General features: G+C 40.5%; 1 protein-coding gene across 1 annotated transcript; it reads left to right on the plus strand.

The window, feature by feature from the left end:
- The first annotated feature begins 262 nt into the window (after positions 1-262).
- On the plus strand, positions 263-7860 carry LOC131245670 (phytepsin-like). The gene is made up of 13 exons (XM_058245272.1): positions 263-850; positions 962-1022; positions 2451-2545; positions 2627-2739; positions 3346-3514; positions 3959-3998; positions 4101-4165; positions 4639-4752; positions 4906-4970; positions 5216-5366; positions 5441-5560; positions 6796-6884; positions 7647-7860. The coding sequence occupies exons 1-13, from the start codon at positions 278-280 to the stop codon at positions 7729-7731; spliced, it is 1740 nt and encodes a 579-aa protein (XP_058101255.1). The 5' UTR covers positions 263-277; the 3' UTR covers positions 7732-7860.
- The last annotated feature ends 7389 nt before the right edge of the window (positions 7861-15249 follow it).

The raw sequence follows: 15249 nt of genomic DNA on the forward strand, positions 1-15249 counted from the left end.
CCGAGGAAGTTAGTAGTATCCTCGGGCTCATATTTTGTAAATGTAGAGGCCGAATTTAACTAATCCAGACCGTTAGTATGATGGGACCCACATCAGAAATATAATCCCCCAAGAATCTACTCCCCAGGAATATTAACCCATTCTGACTGGGTCAATTAAGAAACGAAATACAGAAAAGGTCTGTAGACTCGACGTAGAGAAAGACCAAAAGATTTTCTGTGCATGGTCCTAAAATCTGGAAGTGCTACAAATCCATCCACGGTGAGGCTACTGAAAAATGGGCCCCACTAATATGAATCAAGAGCTCGAGGATACTAATCATACCGTCCTCGGTTCTAGGATGATGAAGTTCTTATCAGCACCCCCTTCCCACGCTTCTTTTTATCAACGCTCGCTGCCTTTCCTCATTCACCACCTTCCTTTCCATCCTTCTGTTCTCCTCAGACTCACTCTCGATCGTCAGACGCGTCTGATGGGAACCCAAACCATCGCCCTTTCTATCTTCCTCTCGTTCCTTCTCCTCCAATCTCTCATTCCCATCTCTGCCGATGGCATTTTGAGAATCGGCCTGAAAAAGAAGGCTTTCACCCAAAACAGCAGGCTCGCGTCTCAGTTCGGCGCAAACGAGAGCGAGTCTCTGAGAGCAGCGATTCGAAAGTACGGCCTCGATGGAAATCTCAGAGACAGCGGCGCCGGTGGTCCCAGCACCGACATTATCGCGTTGAAGAATTACATGGACGCTCAATACTTCGGAGAAATCGGCATCGGCACTCCACCACAGAAGTTCACCGTCATCTTCGATACCGGGAGTTCTAATCTCTGGGTCCCTTCTTCCAAGTGCTATTTATCGGTGAGTGGCATTCTCGTAATTCTTTCGACGTCATTTCATCCTTGTGTGTGTATCTTGGCGAGTTTTGAATTGCCATTGGATGTGATTTTGATGTCTCGTGTTTGGTTGCAGGTTGCTTGCTATATGCATGCTAGGTATAAGGCGGGATTGTCGAGTACTTACAAGAAGAACGGTTCGTTTCTTCTTCTTCTTCTTCTTCTTCTTCTAGAAATCATTTTCTGTGGCTCTTAAAATTTTCAGTATTGTTGATTTATACAATAGTTGAATTTTAGGCTATGTTTGGATGTCCCCTGAAATGCAAGGAATGCTACATTTCGCTGTCAATTTGTGTTTGGGGTGACTGTAAAACATAAGTATAAATGCTAGCAAAGCGGACCTTTGTTGATTTCGGCCGAAAATTGCAAGTGGGTGCATTTTGGATCGGCATGATATATTCCCATTCTCTTTGTAGGCCATCCAAAAACACCATTGATTTTTCAGTACCACGCTTTTGGTTTTGAATTATTTGAATACCAAGAAGAATTGGAGTGTACAGGAGCTACTTGTCAATTTTACATGAGGATGTGAAAATACACTAGTGAAAAGCTTCTGTGGGTAAACCTGGATTTCACTGTTTGATTATTTGCTGATGGGAAATGGGCACCTACTTGCTTTCATTCGTTAAGGTGGGGAAATTGAGTGGGGTTTGGTATTTGAACTGTCTGTTTGTAGTTGACCTCTCAGATTGTTAGGATCATCCCATAAGCATAGTTTTTGCATGGCAGGGTGTTGACAGTGGGGTCACAAGACAGAGGTCTGGATCAATCTTTTAAATTGTCCCAATATTGTAGATTGCAGCGAGCACTAGGAGATTAATAAAATATTCTAGCAACTCAGTGAAGCTTCATTAATCACCTAAGAAAAATAATGAAGTTGTCGTGTTTGTACCTTTTGCACTAATGTATTCTTGTGGGGGGATTTTTTATTCATTTTTGGATAGGGGAAAATTTTGAATTCACTGGAATTTGTACATTCAGTAATTCTGTTCTGAAAAGTTTCTTATTAGTTCAAATTGTAAACAGGTCACAAGATGTGTTGTGTTATTTAGTTGGGATGTAAGTAAAGCTGACTAATAATCTTGTCACTGTTTCACACAACCGCTCTCCAGTTTGCCATTTGATTGACACATTGACTAATTCAATAACTGATCTTCTTTAACCAGAAACAACGTCTATTTCCAATCCTGAACAAACTCTTCATAATAACACACCCAACAACTTTCCAATTTTATGCAGACATTAATGAAGCTTCTTTGCTAACCAAACTCCTAATTTAACTTCAATTAGAAACTATCCAAAATCAAAACAAAACCTCTAAGCACCTAAAAGACCGTCATTCATCCTACCAGTCACTGGACTTTACACAACTCTTCTGTGCATGTGGTCCTTGTGGTTGATATCACTGTGATGTCATACTTTCATGACCTTTTCTGCCTCTTTCGATAGGAATTTCTTCCTATGGAGCTTAGCTTGGCTTTGGATTTTAAGAATTTTGGGAAAGGGCAGCTCTGACTGGGTTTATTTCCAAAGAATTGCAGAATTTAAAATAACTGTTCATGCAGGGACGTCTGCTGAAATTCAATACGGTACTGGAGCAATTTCTGGATTCTTGAGCCAAGACAATGTTCAAGTTGGTGACCTCGTCGTCAAGGATCAGGTGCAATTATGTGCAATTGTTCATAGGTCAGATTGATTATATGTGTGGATTTGCTCATACTCATGAAAAATATCTGTGCAGGTTTTTATTGAGGCAACTCGAGAGCCGGGCATGACATTTGTGGCAGCCAAGTTTGATGGTATACTTGGGCTTGGATTTCAAGAAATCTCTGTTGGGAAGGTTGTCCCTGTATGGTAAGCTGGTCCATCTTCACTTCACTATTTTATTTTATTTTTGGTTAGGATTAGACCATTTTGCTTAGTTTGCAACTGAGATGGTCTGAACTTAGTTCCACCCCACTTTGCATCAGGTTCTGGCTGATCCTTAAGGCTTGGGGGGTTGGGTGCCTAAAGGCCCAACAACTAGGCCAGCATCCAGTCTGATTTATTTATTTTTGGTGGTCTGAGTAATTGGCTGATGGGCCTAGCCTGAGCCTGATCCCTTAGTTCACAGGCCAGGCTGGGCCTGGACTCAGGTCCTTACTCATGGGCTGGATCGGGACATGCATTGGCCTTTCCTGGCCCATCTTAGTCACTATCCTATTGTTTTTCCTCCTTTTCTTTTTCTCCTCTTTCTTTTATTTTCCTTCATGCTTTTTTTTGAAATCGAGTCTTAACCCTGATTTGCCTCCTTTTGTTAACATACACATGGAATGGCAGTAGATAATTGGCTGTGAATTTTTGTTATTTACTTTTAGATGTTATCTTCAGGGTCAAGTCAGTTACACTGTAGCTTCAGGTTAAAAGCATTCTGGGTTGAATTATTGCCAATATTAATGCATGAATTTATACTTTTGACAGGGACAATATGGTCAACCAAGGGCTTGTTAAAAATCCAGTTTTCTCCTTTTGGTTTAACCGAAATGCCCAAGATGAAGAGGGTGGTGAGATTGTGTTTGGAGGGGTTGACCCCAACCATTATAAGGGCCAGCACACATATGTTCCTGTGACTCAGAAAGGCTACTGGCAGGTGAGTTCCCCAAAACCATGCTATCTGGGCATCAATACTCATTGCATCGCATCACTACTCAATAGCATTGGGGTGGCAATGGGCTGGTCCATCATGTTTTCTGTCCAGGACTGATACTGGTCAGCCTCTTTTCTATGCAAAGTCTATGGGCCAGCTAGAGGCAGATTTTGAAGCCTGATTGATTAACCAGTTGGGCTTGAGCATACAAGTTTTTGCAAAATTTTAAATTGAGGCCCAACCCAACCTGAAAAAGGACCATTTATGATGTTCATGGTTGGGCTTGGGCCTGAAATCAAAGGTCAGATTACTAAATAGGCTGGCACAGGTTTGACTTTTAGCGCTGAGTAATAATCAGATCTGGCTTGGACTCGAGCTGACCCTGCATGTTGCCATTCCCACATATCATGTCACCAACAATCTTATGTCTATTTATTTTCGTTTCAGTTTGATATGGGCGATGTGCATATTGGTGGTGAAACAACCGGTATGTATTACATCTTGCTTTGTTGTGGCAGATGGTGTTTTCACTTTATGTTTTATTTCCTTAGAAGCTCCTATGATCTGAAATGATCATGTATATTTTCAGGAATCTGTTCAGATGGCTGTTCAGCAATTGCCGATTCCGGAACTTCTTTAATTGCTGGTCCAACAGTATGTATTAATATTTCAAAATTTATTTAACTGTTGGAGATAGTTCTTTACTTGCATAGGCATAGCATGTCTATAAGCTTGATCTATTTTTTTTTATTCGTGTTTTCTCCATTCATAGACATAATTTAATAAAATTTTGAATATCTTAGATGCGTTTTTTTCTGTTTGCCATTTGCTTAACCCTTGAGCGCATTCAATTGTATTTTTGGCATAACTAGGAATTGTAATATTTTCCGTTTCTTTCTTTCTTTTCTTTATATATATATATATATATATATTAAATGGCCTGTCTGTTGATATATTGTTTGCCCAATGTTTTCTTTTGTGATAAAAGGCTATGGGGTCTTGCCTCTCAATCATTTACACTTTGCTTTATTTTATTTTGCTTTTTTGTTGTTGTTGCATCTTTACCTTTTCAATCATGGTTGGTGAACCTTCTTTTGATTGATGATCCTTTGGCTACTTATTTGCAGGCTACTATTACTGAAATCAATCAAGCCATTGGTGCTGCTGGTGTTGTTAGCCAGGAGTGCAAAGCAATTGTTGCACAATATGGGGAACTCATAATTGAAATGTTGTTATCTGAGGTATGCCTCATCTCCACCATTCTTTTCTTTTTTCTAATATGGTAGCATATTAGAGATCTTCCGCTCCACCCCGACATACTTCCTCGTAACTACTGATTTTCCAAGAAGGGTTGCTGATTCCTGATTTTTTTTTTAAAATCTGTGATTTTACAGGCACAACCCAAGAAAATCTGCTCACAGATTGGTTTGTGTGCTTTTGATGGAACACGAGGTGTTAGGTATGCTCTTTTTTTTTGGCTCGAAATATTTTGAAATGCTGTTTTTGATTATCAAATTTGGTGGGGTGCCTATTGAGACACCAGCAATGTCCATGTCATTTTGCTGGTTTCTCCCTGCAAAATGCGTAATTTGGAACTACTGATGAGACCCCAGCCTTTTTTTCTCTTGGAAAACAGCATTTGAGAAGATCTCCCTAGTTTATGATGAGTTGTATAATTGGGAGTGCGGTATGTCTATTTTGCAGCATTGGTATTGAGAGTGTTGTGAATGAGGACAAATCATCTCTTGGTCGGAATGATGCTATGTGTTCCGCTTGCGAGATGGCAGTTGTATGGATGCAAAATCAGCTTAGGAGGAATCAAACGGAGGACCGCATACTGAGCTATGTTAATCAGGTGATGTAACTTGAAATTATATCAAATGTTCCATGATAAGTTTGTATATTAGCTCATGCTCAGTTGTTTTGCAGCTTTGCGATCGACTCCCGAGTCCCATGGGAGAATCAGCTGTTGACTGCAATAGTCTTTCTTCCATGCCCGCCGTTTCTTTCAACATTGGGGGCAAAACATTCTCTCTCACTCCAGAGCAGGTATGATATGATCCTTCATTTATCTCAGAATAAAATGTATCTGTTGTTTTATTTGGGTTGAATGGATATTCCCGAGGTTTTTCGTTTGTTATCACACTTGGCTCTTCTCGTGAGTATCGTAATAGGTCTTTCCACAATGAGATCTATTCATACAGTGACGGCATTTAATTATGAAAGCTGGCTAGGTAGCTGACCCTGTTACTCTATTCTAACTATTGATTGTGAATTGATGAAACAATTCTTGGATTTGGATCTCCTTGTTTTCCCTAATGGCCTAAAAAAATCAAATTGATACATTTCTAATCAGTATGAATTCTTCTCTCTTTTCAATAATCAATCCTTTTTAATTTTAATTATAACAACAATTATGTGTATATGTAAACCCCATAGCTGAAATCCTAAATTATAACAACAATTACGTGTATATTTAAACCCCATAGCTGAAATCTTAGTATCTGTTGATATGAAGTATTCCAGTGATCCCCACAATCTGAGTCTGTTGGAATTGGAATAGGTTTGGCAGCGGATCATGAAATCTTGGTGATCTTCTCTATCTAATGAATGAGGAGTGCCACCTCTGCCATACATTCCATATATCACACTAGGTAGATATTATATTCATGGAATATGATTTACTCTCAAGATGCCTTGATGGTGAAATGGTAGACACGCGCAAGACTCAATACTTTCTCTATGTTTTGTATTCAACCTCCCTTTACCAATCAAACCATGCAGGATGCTATGCCTTACCTTGAATTCGTTTTGATTGATTTTGATACTTTAAAAAAGAAAATATTATTTTTCCCCCTTGCCAACCCTCATGATGCATCTCCAGTTGTCAAATTTATTCACCCTATATCTGCCAATGTGGCATAGGTGTCTGAGATTAGAGCCATTCATCAACTTCCCCAATGGTCAATGCACCCTAATCAGGTCAGGGTACCCAATCACCAGGTGGGCCATGTGTACAGAGAATGGACAGTGAAAATTTGTGACTGGCTTTTGAATTTTTTTTTTATCATAAACATGAGACCCGCCTAATGATTGGGTGGGCCTGATTTTTGGGCAAGGGCTCATCCACTCTGGGACCACCTGGTGAATTGCCACATTGGCATGTTGGGAGTAACTGAGACTGGATTTGGTGATTGGAGATGGATGATTGATTACATGGTGTTCATAGAATTGATACTTTTAACTTGTGTTTACTGACGGTTATCTGGTGGGTGACTGAGCAGTACATACTGAAGGTTGGGGAAGGTACTGCAGCTCAGTGCATAAGTGGGTTCACTGCTTTGGATGTGCCTCCTCCTCGTGGCCCTCTGTGGTATATGCTCTTTTAACTCTCCCAAGTTTTTTTTTTTTTTTCCGCACTCAATCTGATAAAATGAGATTACATACGCAGTTGAATGGTGCACACACACTCTCTCCTGAGAACTGCTCAGAGTAGACCTTACATGGGAGCAAAAGTTGGGGTGGGCCCCATGATAATGTTTATGTGAAATCCCCTCCAACCAACAGATCTGTCAACTCATGTTAGTTTCAAGGCTCAAAAATCAGGCTGTTCCTTGATTCAGGTGGGCCATACCAAGGGAAACAGTTGGGAGAGGGATGCCCGCCCTTTGTTTAGAACCACTGTCATGTGTATATGAAATCCATTCTGAAACTTGAATGCATCATCACACTTCAGTCCCTGGGTCCAAAAATTAGGTTAGTTTGTTATTCAGGCAAGCCACAACAAGGGAAACAATTTGGAGGGACACCCACCCTTGATTTTTAACAGGGCCCATCCTGAATGCATGTGAAATCCACTCCAACCATTAGGTGCGTAGTCAGATATTAGACCCTGAACCCAAAAATCAGCTTGGTCTGTAATTCAGTTGGCCACACCAGAGGAAGCAGTATAAAGGATGTGAACCACCCTGTGCACTGACTCAGCTCATGTAGTTCACATGAATCACGTCTCTCTCTCTCTCTCTCTCTCTCTCTCTCTCTCCCTCCCTCTCTATGTGGGTGTGTGTGTGTGTGTGTGTGTGTAATCATGTGCCTGTAATAATAATATTAATATGCGGGGGTCCATCCATTGCAGGATATTGGGAGATGTCTTCATGGGAGTCTACCACACCGTGTTCGACTATGGCAACTTAAGGGTTGGATTTGCCAAAGCTGCTTAAACCTTTTATAATCCGTGAACAGTATCACATCTTTTTCTCTTTCCTTGGCTTTTAAGTACTTGGGTATGTACATAACACGCTTCAAATATATGCCTTATAGAGCATTATCTAGTAAGCATATTACATAAATTATCAGTGCTGTTTGTGGGTTGATCATATGGAAATTAGTATACTACATGAGTCGTATTTTTTCGTTTAAGTGCATTGATTGGCTTAAAATGGATGGTTTGGAACTGAAAAGTATTCAATGTTTGGACATTCTACATAAGTTAAAATCAGGTGGCTAGGATTGTCCGGCCCAAACCAAAGTGTCTACTATTGTATCATCAATCTGCTATCAACAAAGTCCGATTTGCAACTGCTGATTCATGGTAAAAGAACACCTTAAAACTCATCACAGATCGTGCCTTGGAATGTGAACTGATGACCTTTTTGTTTCCTGTTTGGAGGATACTCCGGATTGTTGGGATCTCCCATCTTAGTAGATCCAATCCAGTACGTGGCCCAACCCAACTCCCATCTCATCGTAGATGCAGACAGCCCTATATTCTTTCATGGGCCGAAGCTCAAATGGCAAGTTGAATTATAATTTTTATTGTTCAGTCCTCTTAAAATAAGGCTGGAGCTCGGTCCATAGGTTTAAAGGATAAGCGCAGGTTGGGACCATTGCAGGCTTGGCCCAGTAGGGCCGATGGCTTAGCCCCTGCCCTCTTGACATCCTTGTTCACATGGGCTGTCTGTTCAAGGCCTATGTTCAAGAAGCATGCATGAGAAAGGCTTTGGAACCAACTTTTATAAGGGCTTGAGAAAATTGGCAAATGTGTTCATGTTCCCTAAATTGCTACATCAGATATCTTAGTTTAGGATTGTTTGGATGGTGCTGGGAGTTTTCGTTCCTGTTAACTAATTGGCCTGTGTTCGCACTTGAGCCAGGACAATTACCTTACAGGATGGACCGTCTCCAGTGAGAAATATTTATACTATTAATTTCATGGGTTGGCATCTTGGTTAGCCTAGGCATGGTCCATTAAATGGGCAAGGAAATGAAACCAAGCCCAACCCATAAACTGAACTGATGAACTGCCTGCTCAACCTATAAGCCATGAACCGCGACCTGAGTTAAAGATTCATATGCTAAATCAGGTCTAGGATTTGAAATTCCAAACTAATTGTTTGGTCCAAATCCCACCCAATGGCATGCATTCCCATTTCGGAACCCATCAGTACTAGTACTATTTAAAAGGCATCATACAATGTTCGGGGCCAAGAGATTGCACGGCTCGGGCTTTTATATTGTAACAGTAGGAACTATGGGTAGCTTATCCAGTATGTTAGTACGATTTCACTCTTCTTAGATGGACCATGCGCGAAGAATGCCACTTGGAGAGAGATCCTAGCTGCAGGATAGTGGGAACTGTTGCTATATTTTTTTTATTTTTGGCCATCTCTTCTGCGAGGATTTTGCACTATGGAATGCTCCCAGTGGTGGCCCATATTAGTTTGGATCAATGAATAATGGGCCCCATTTTCTGTGAAGCTGATTGGCCTCGTTAGCCCGAACCCATGAAACTCCCAAGAGAAAACTGATCATGGCCTAATGGTACCACAAATTGTGGTATTGGACCATCTTCCCTATCCAGATGTAGCTTGTTCAAGACATCACTACCATCGATATGGCAGGCCCCACCATGAAGATCACTGGGCACAAAAGTCAGCCCCGTTAAATGGGCCACACCTTTGGAATCAATGGACCACAGCTACTCTAACTTAACATACAAGCGCGGCCCACCGAGTAAGTGGATCAGCTTAATCTTCAAGAAGGGTGATCTTCATGGTGGCACCTGTAGTTTTCATAGTACTGAAAGTGATCTTCATTTTTGAGCCGAGTCAAAAGAAAAATCACTCATCACACTGTTCGGGTGCAAATGGGTTGGGCTAACCTGTTAGGTCATTAGAGATGACCCAACAACCAGAGGTCTAGCTCCAAAATTAGACCCATGGGGTGGGTATAGGTTCAAAAGTTTGAGCCATATTACTAAATTGATGGAGTCTTCGTCCTCTCAAGTCAACCCAACTCACCTAAACCCAGTTTTTAAATGGCTCCGATCAACATCATATACTATAATGAATCAACCGAGACTCAACCTGAGTAAATGTAGTTACTTAAAAATGTCAGGTATTTTTATTCACCATCTTTTTTCTAAAACGTAGTCCATCTAAGCACTCAATAGGGACGGTCTAGGTTGTTTTAAATGGTGGAATTTTTAAATTTAGACTACTAACCATTTTATTCTTTACTAATAAAATTAATAACCACTATGAATTGTTTGATTTAAAGCATTACTAGTGTGAAAATTCAATTGCAATTTTATATTTAGCTTGGACCTAGCCCAAACCCAAACATGCTTGACTCAGGCTGGGTTTGGATCTTCCTACCATGCTTGACTCAGTAATAAACGGGTAAATCTATTTTGACTAGGACTTGACCTGAATATTAATGACTTGGGTCTAGGTCTAACTTGCACCCAATTTTTATTTATTTATTTATTTATTTTTAATACACAATCACACACCCACCCACACCACATGAGCAATGGATCTCATCATCTCGGTGTTGAAACAGATACAATCTACCATTGGGGAGTGAATTAGGTGAGACCCTGGCTTCACCCAAGACGGTGTGGCCATTACCGTGGGGGCCCACCTTGATGTATGTATCTTGTATCTGTGCTGTCCATCTGTTTGTTTTTCAGATCATTTTAGGACATTATCCCAAGAACAAAGCATATCTAATAATCACTAGATCATATCATAGTAAACAGTGGTGATCGAGCATCCTATCATTAAAAACTTCTTAAGGTACACCTTAATATTTCTGCAGTGTTTATTTTCCATCCATGACCTTAGGTCCGGATAAAGGGAAAAAAACAAATATCAGCTTAATCCAAAACTTTTATAGCTCATTAATAGTCAGTCACCACTGTTTCCTATGATATCATCGGCCTGATGATGGGATATGCTTCATTTTTAGGATAATGCCCTAAAATGATCTAGAAAAAATGGATGAACGACATGGATACATAATACATACATCAAGGTGGGCCCCACAGTAAGGGCCGCACCATCTTTGGTGAGTCCAGGTCTCACCTAATCCACTCCCCTACCACTGAGCCTTGGAGCCGGTTGTGAATAACACTGCGTTTTAAATGTTGTATTCTTTTACACAAATTAAAATTTAAATGTAAATATTTTATTTTCAAAAGTAAGTAGATATATTATATATAAAAGCTTTTTCAAAAATTGCTTTTTATGCAAGTTCTGTCATCATGATAATGTTGCAATTAGGGGTGTACATCGGGTCGAACAAGTCGAGCTGGCCTCAGCTCGGCTTGGTCCTCAAGCCTGGCTGGCCAGCTCTGGCCGAGTTTGAGCCAAGATCAAGCTGAGTTCGCCATTGAGGCATTTCTACAAACACCTGAACTGGAACTTCAAAATCTCACTGTTTTACAAACAAAGGGTATTTGTTTCATGTACTCCATCACCAACCATCACTATCTCAATAAACCCAATATCTGAAATGGTGGAGCTGAGGTGGGCTTTCCTTCCTTTCTCCTTTTCTGCTGGTGGCGGGCCTTAGCTTTGATGTGACATAGGTTAATCTTCAAGAAGGGTGATCTTCATGGTGGCACCTGTAGTTTTCATAGTACTGAAAGTGATCTTCATTTTTGAGCCGAGTCAAAAGAAAAATCACTTATCACACTGTTTGGGTGCCAATGGGTTGGGCTAACCTGTTAGGTCATTGGAGATGACCCAACAACCAGAGGTCTAGCTCCAAAATTAGACCCATGGGGTGGGTATAGGTTCAAAAGTTTGAGCCATATTACTAAATTGATGGAGTCTCCGTCCTCTCAAATCAACCCAACTCACCTAAACCCAGTTTTTAAATGGCTCCGATCAACATCATATACTATAATGAATTCAACCGAGACTTAACCTGAGTAAATGTAGTTACTTAAAAATGTCAGGTATTTTTATTCACCATCTTTTTTTTAAAACGTAGTCCATCTAAGCACTCAATAGGGACAGTCTAGGTTGATTTAAATGGTGGAATTTTTAAATTTAGACTACTAACCATTTTATTCTTTACTAATAAAATTAATAACCACTATGAATTGTTTGATTTAAAGCATTACTAGTGTGAAAATTCAATTGCAATTTTATATTTAGCTTGGACTTAGCCCAAACTCAATCATTAATCAAATGGGCTAGGTTTGGATCTTCCTACCATGCTTGGCTCAGTAATAAACGGGTAAATCTATTTTGACTAGGACTTGACCCGAATGTTAATGACTTGGGTCTAGTTCTAACTTACACCTATTGTGTTTTTTTTTTTTTTTTTTAATACACAATCATACACCCACCCACACCACGTAAGCATTGGATCCTATCGTCTCAGTGTTGAAACATATACAATTTACCATTGGGGAGTGGATTAGGTGAGACTCTGGCTTCACCCAAGACAGTGTGGCCGTTACCATGGGGCCCCACCTTGCTGTCCTTCTGTCTGTTTTTCAGATCATTTTAGGGCATTATCCCCCGAACAAAGCATATCTAATAATAAGCTAGATCATATCATAGTAAACAGTGGTGATTGAACGTTCTATCATTCAAAACTTCTCAAGGCACGCCTTAATATTTCTGCAGTGTTTATTTTCCATCCATGACCTTAGGTCTGGATAAAGGGAAGAAAACAAATATCAGCTTAATCCAAAACTTTTATAACTCATTAGTAGCCAATCACCACTGTATCCTATGGTATGATTGACCTGATGACGGGATATGCTTCATTTTTAGGATAATGCCCTGAAATGATCTAGAAAAACCGTATGGACAACATGGATACATAATACATACATCAAGGTGGGCTCCACAGTAAGGGCCGCACCATCTTTGGTGAGTCCAGGTCTCACCTACTTCCCTCCCCTACCACTGCGCCTTGGAGCCGGTTGTGAATAACACGGTGCGTTTTAAATGTTGTATTCTTTTACACAAATTAAAATTTAAATGTAAATATTTTATTTTCAAAAGTAAGTAAATCTATTATATATAAAAGCTTTTTTAAAAATTACTTTGTATGCAAGTTCTGTCATCATGATAATGTTGCGATAATGGTTCGGATCATTTAGACAACATTCCTGCCAGGTTATATGAACCGTCCATCTAGTGGACCACGACATAATACAAAAAACTGCATCGATCAGAAGATCTAACCATCCGACCAGTGGCATCTAAAATTTTAAAAATAAGCCACCGACCACATTCAACGAGCGAAATGTCCAGTTTACTGACAGTGGGATGTAGCGAATCCACGGTGGGCCTGCACATCATGTAATTCTGGGCTGTACCACAATGTGCCTCTAACACCATTTCCGCGGTGCATGTACAGCAATCCAAACCGTTCAAATAACAGGATCTGCCATGGATGCACGATAGACCGAAAGGAACACTGATTGGGCAATCCCAACCATCAATTTTTCTCATTGAGGACCGACTAGTAACCATTTTGCATTGAACATCGCATATCGTACCGTTCGGATCCTTCAGCCGGTGTGAATTTCCTGCTGTTCCATCCGCAAAAGGCGCCACGATTTTGGCGGCAATCAGATGGATGTTTATGCCACGTGTACGGTGGATGAGAATTTTATTTAGAAATCGGATTGCGTACTGAGTAGGCTCTTGTCGTACTGAGTAAACTACGTTGGGCACACCGTGAACGTATGTGGTTTATCGACACCGTTCATCCGTTTTTAAAGATCGTTTTAGGGGTTGAACCCAAAATTGAAGTAGATCCAAAGCTCAAGTTTACCATACCACAGGAAATGGAAATAATGATTTCCACCGTTGAAACCTTTTTAAGGCAATCAGTGATGTTTACTTGTCATCCAACCTCTTCATAAGATCAAACGGACATGGATGAAGTGAAAAAAAAATATATCATCATGATCTAAAGCTTATATGGCCCCGAGACATTTTCAACGGTAGACGTTCAATTAATACTGTTTCCGGTGGTGTGGTCTACTTGAGCTTTGGATATGCTTCATTTTTTTGTTTGATCCATAAAAGTATCTGGTAAAATGGATAGATGGAGTGGATAAAATTCATAAATGACGGTTGGCCCCACAGAGTTTACTCAGTACGCAACCCGCTTCCCTTTATTTAAAAGAGCGTTGAACGCCCGCTGCCAGCCTTTTCTTATAAACTCGGATAAGGTAGTGACCCTCTCCACCGCCGACGTCGGTAGTGTCGGTGCTGTGGGCCCCACCATAGTATATTTGTTTTATCCGCGCCGTCTATCCATTTTTACAGCTCATTTTAGATCTAGCTAAAAAAATGAGGTAGATTCAAATATCAGGTGGACCACACTACAGGAAACCGTGGTGATCAAACGTTCACCGTTAAAAAATTTCTAGGGTCCACTGTAATGTTTACTTGCCATCCAACCTGTTGATTACTTCAAAAATTCCTAGACGAAGGCAAAAGACAAATTTCAGCTCGATCCAAAACTTCTCAGTCCTCTGAGAAGTTTTTAATGGCAGGCGTTCAATCAACACTCTTTCCTGTGGTGTGGTCCACCTGAGATATGAATGTATCTCAATTTTGGATTATTGTCCTTAAATGAGGTGGAATAATTGATTAACGGCATGGATGAAACACATACATCATGATGGGGCTCAAGGAGCACCGACCATTAGTGATGTCGGTAGTTGCAGAGTCCGTATACAATCCGCGTATCCGTGACAATACGCAAACGTGGGACATGGGACTTTTTGACTGTGGATTCGGAAACTCTTGTTTCACGTGCGTCGAGTCGAAGTTGCTGGGGAAACGTGGAAAATTCAAAACAACGTGCCTGAGACTAGGGGCTTTTGCTCTCTCTGCATGAGATAGAAATAGGTCTAATACCAACCATCCGTCTTGTATACGGAATAATTAATTAGGTGGGCCACACATGATAAAACTTTCCATGAGCGAATCTTGTCCCTTGATTTGGACCTGTGGGGAAGGGAAGTGGCTCACACTTGCTTTGACTTAATTACTAGGAGGTGGTCGATCACAGGGGTGGCCCACTTTCACATTACCATCAGATTTTGATCAAAAGGAAAATCAGACGGTTAAGATCATCTAATCAGTTTGATATTTTGCCCGAGATCCATCCCGAATGGGGCCAGCTATTTGTATGGCCTGGATTGATACGCATATATGCCGCGTGTCCTATGGATTCACATTTGCTCAATGACCAGTTACAGTACGTTCAAGACATCTTACACTAATCCAAACCGCTTATATGATGTCCCTTATCATAGATGGCTCATAAACAAAAATCCTTCAGATTCGAAGATCCTAACCCTGCAATATTTGTCCACTCCTTAGTTGAATGTGAACATTTGTTTTCACTATCTTAACCATCCATTAAAAATTTTCCGTTGGGTGAATTTTTAGTGCGTGTGCCGTCGACAG

The sequence above is a fragment of the Magnolia sinica genome, chromosome 5 (assembly GCF_029962835.1).
Source record: "Magnolia sinica isolate HGM2019 chromosome 5, MsV1, whole genome shotgun sequence".
Taxonomy (NCBI): Eukaryota; Viridiplantae; Streptophyta; class Magnoliopsida; order Magnoliales; family Magnoliaceae; genus Magnolia; species Magnolia sinica.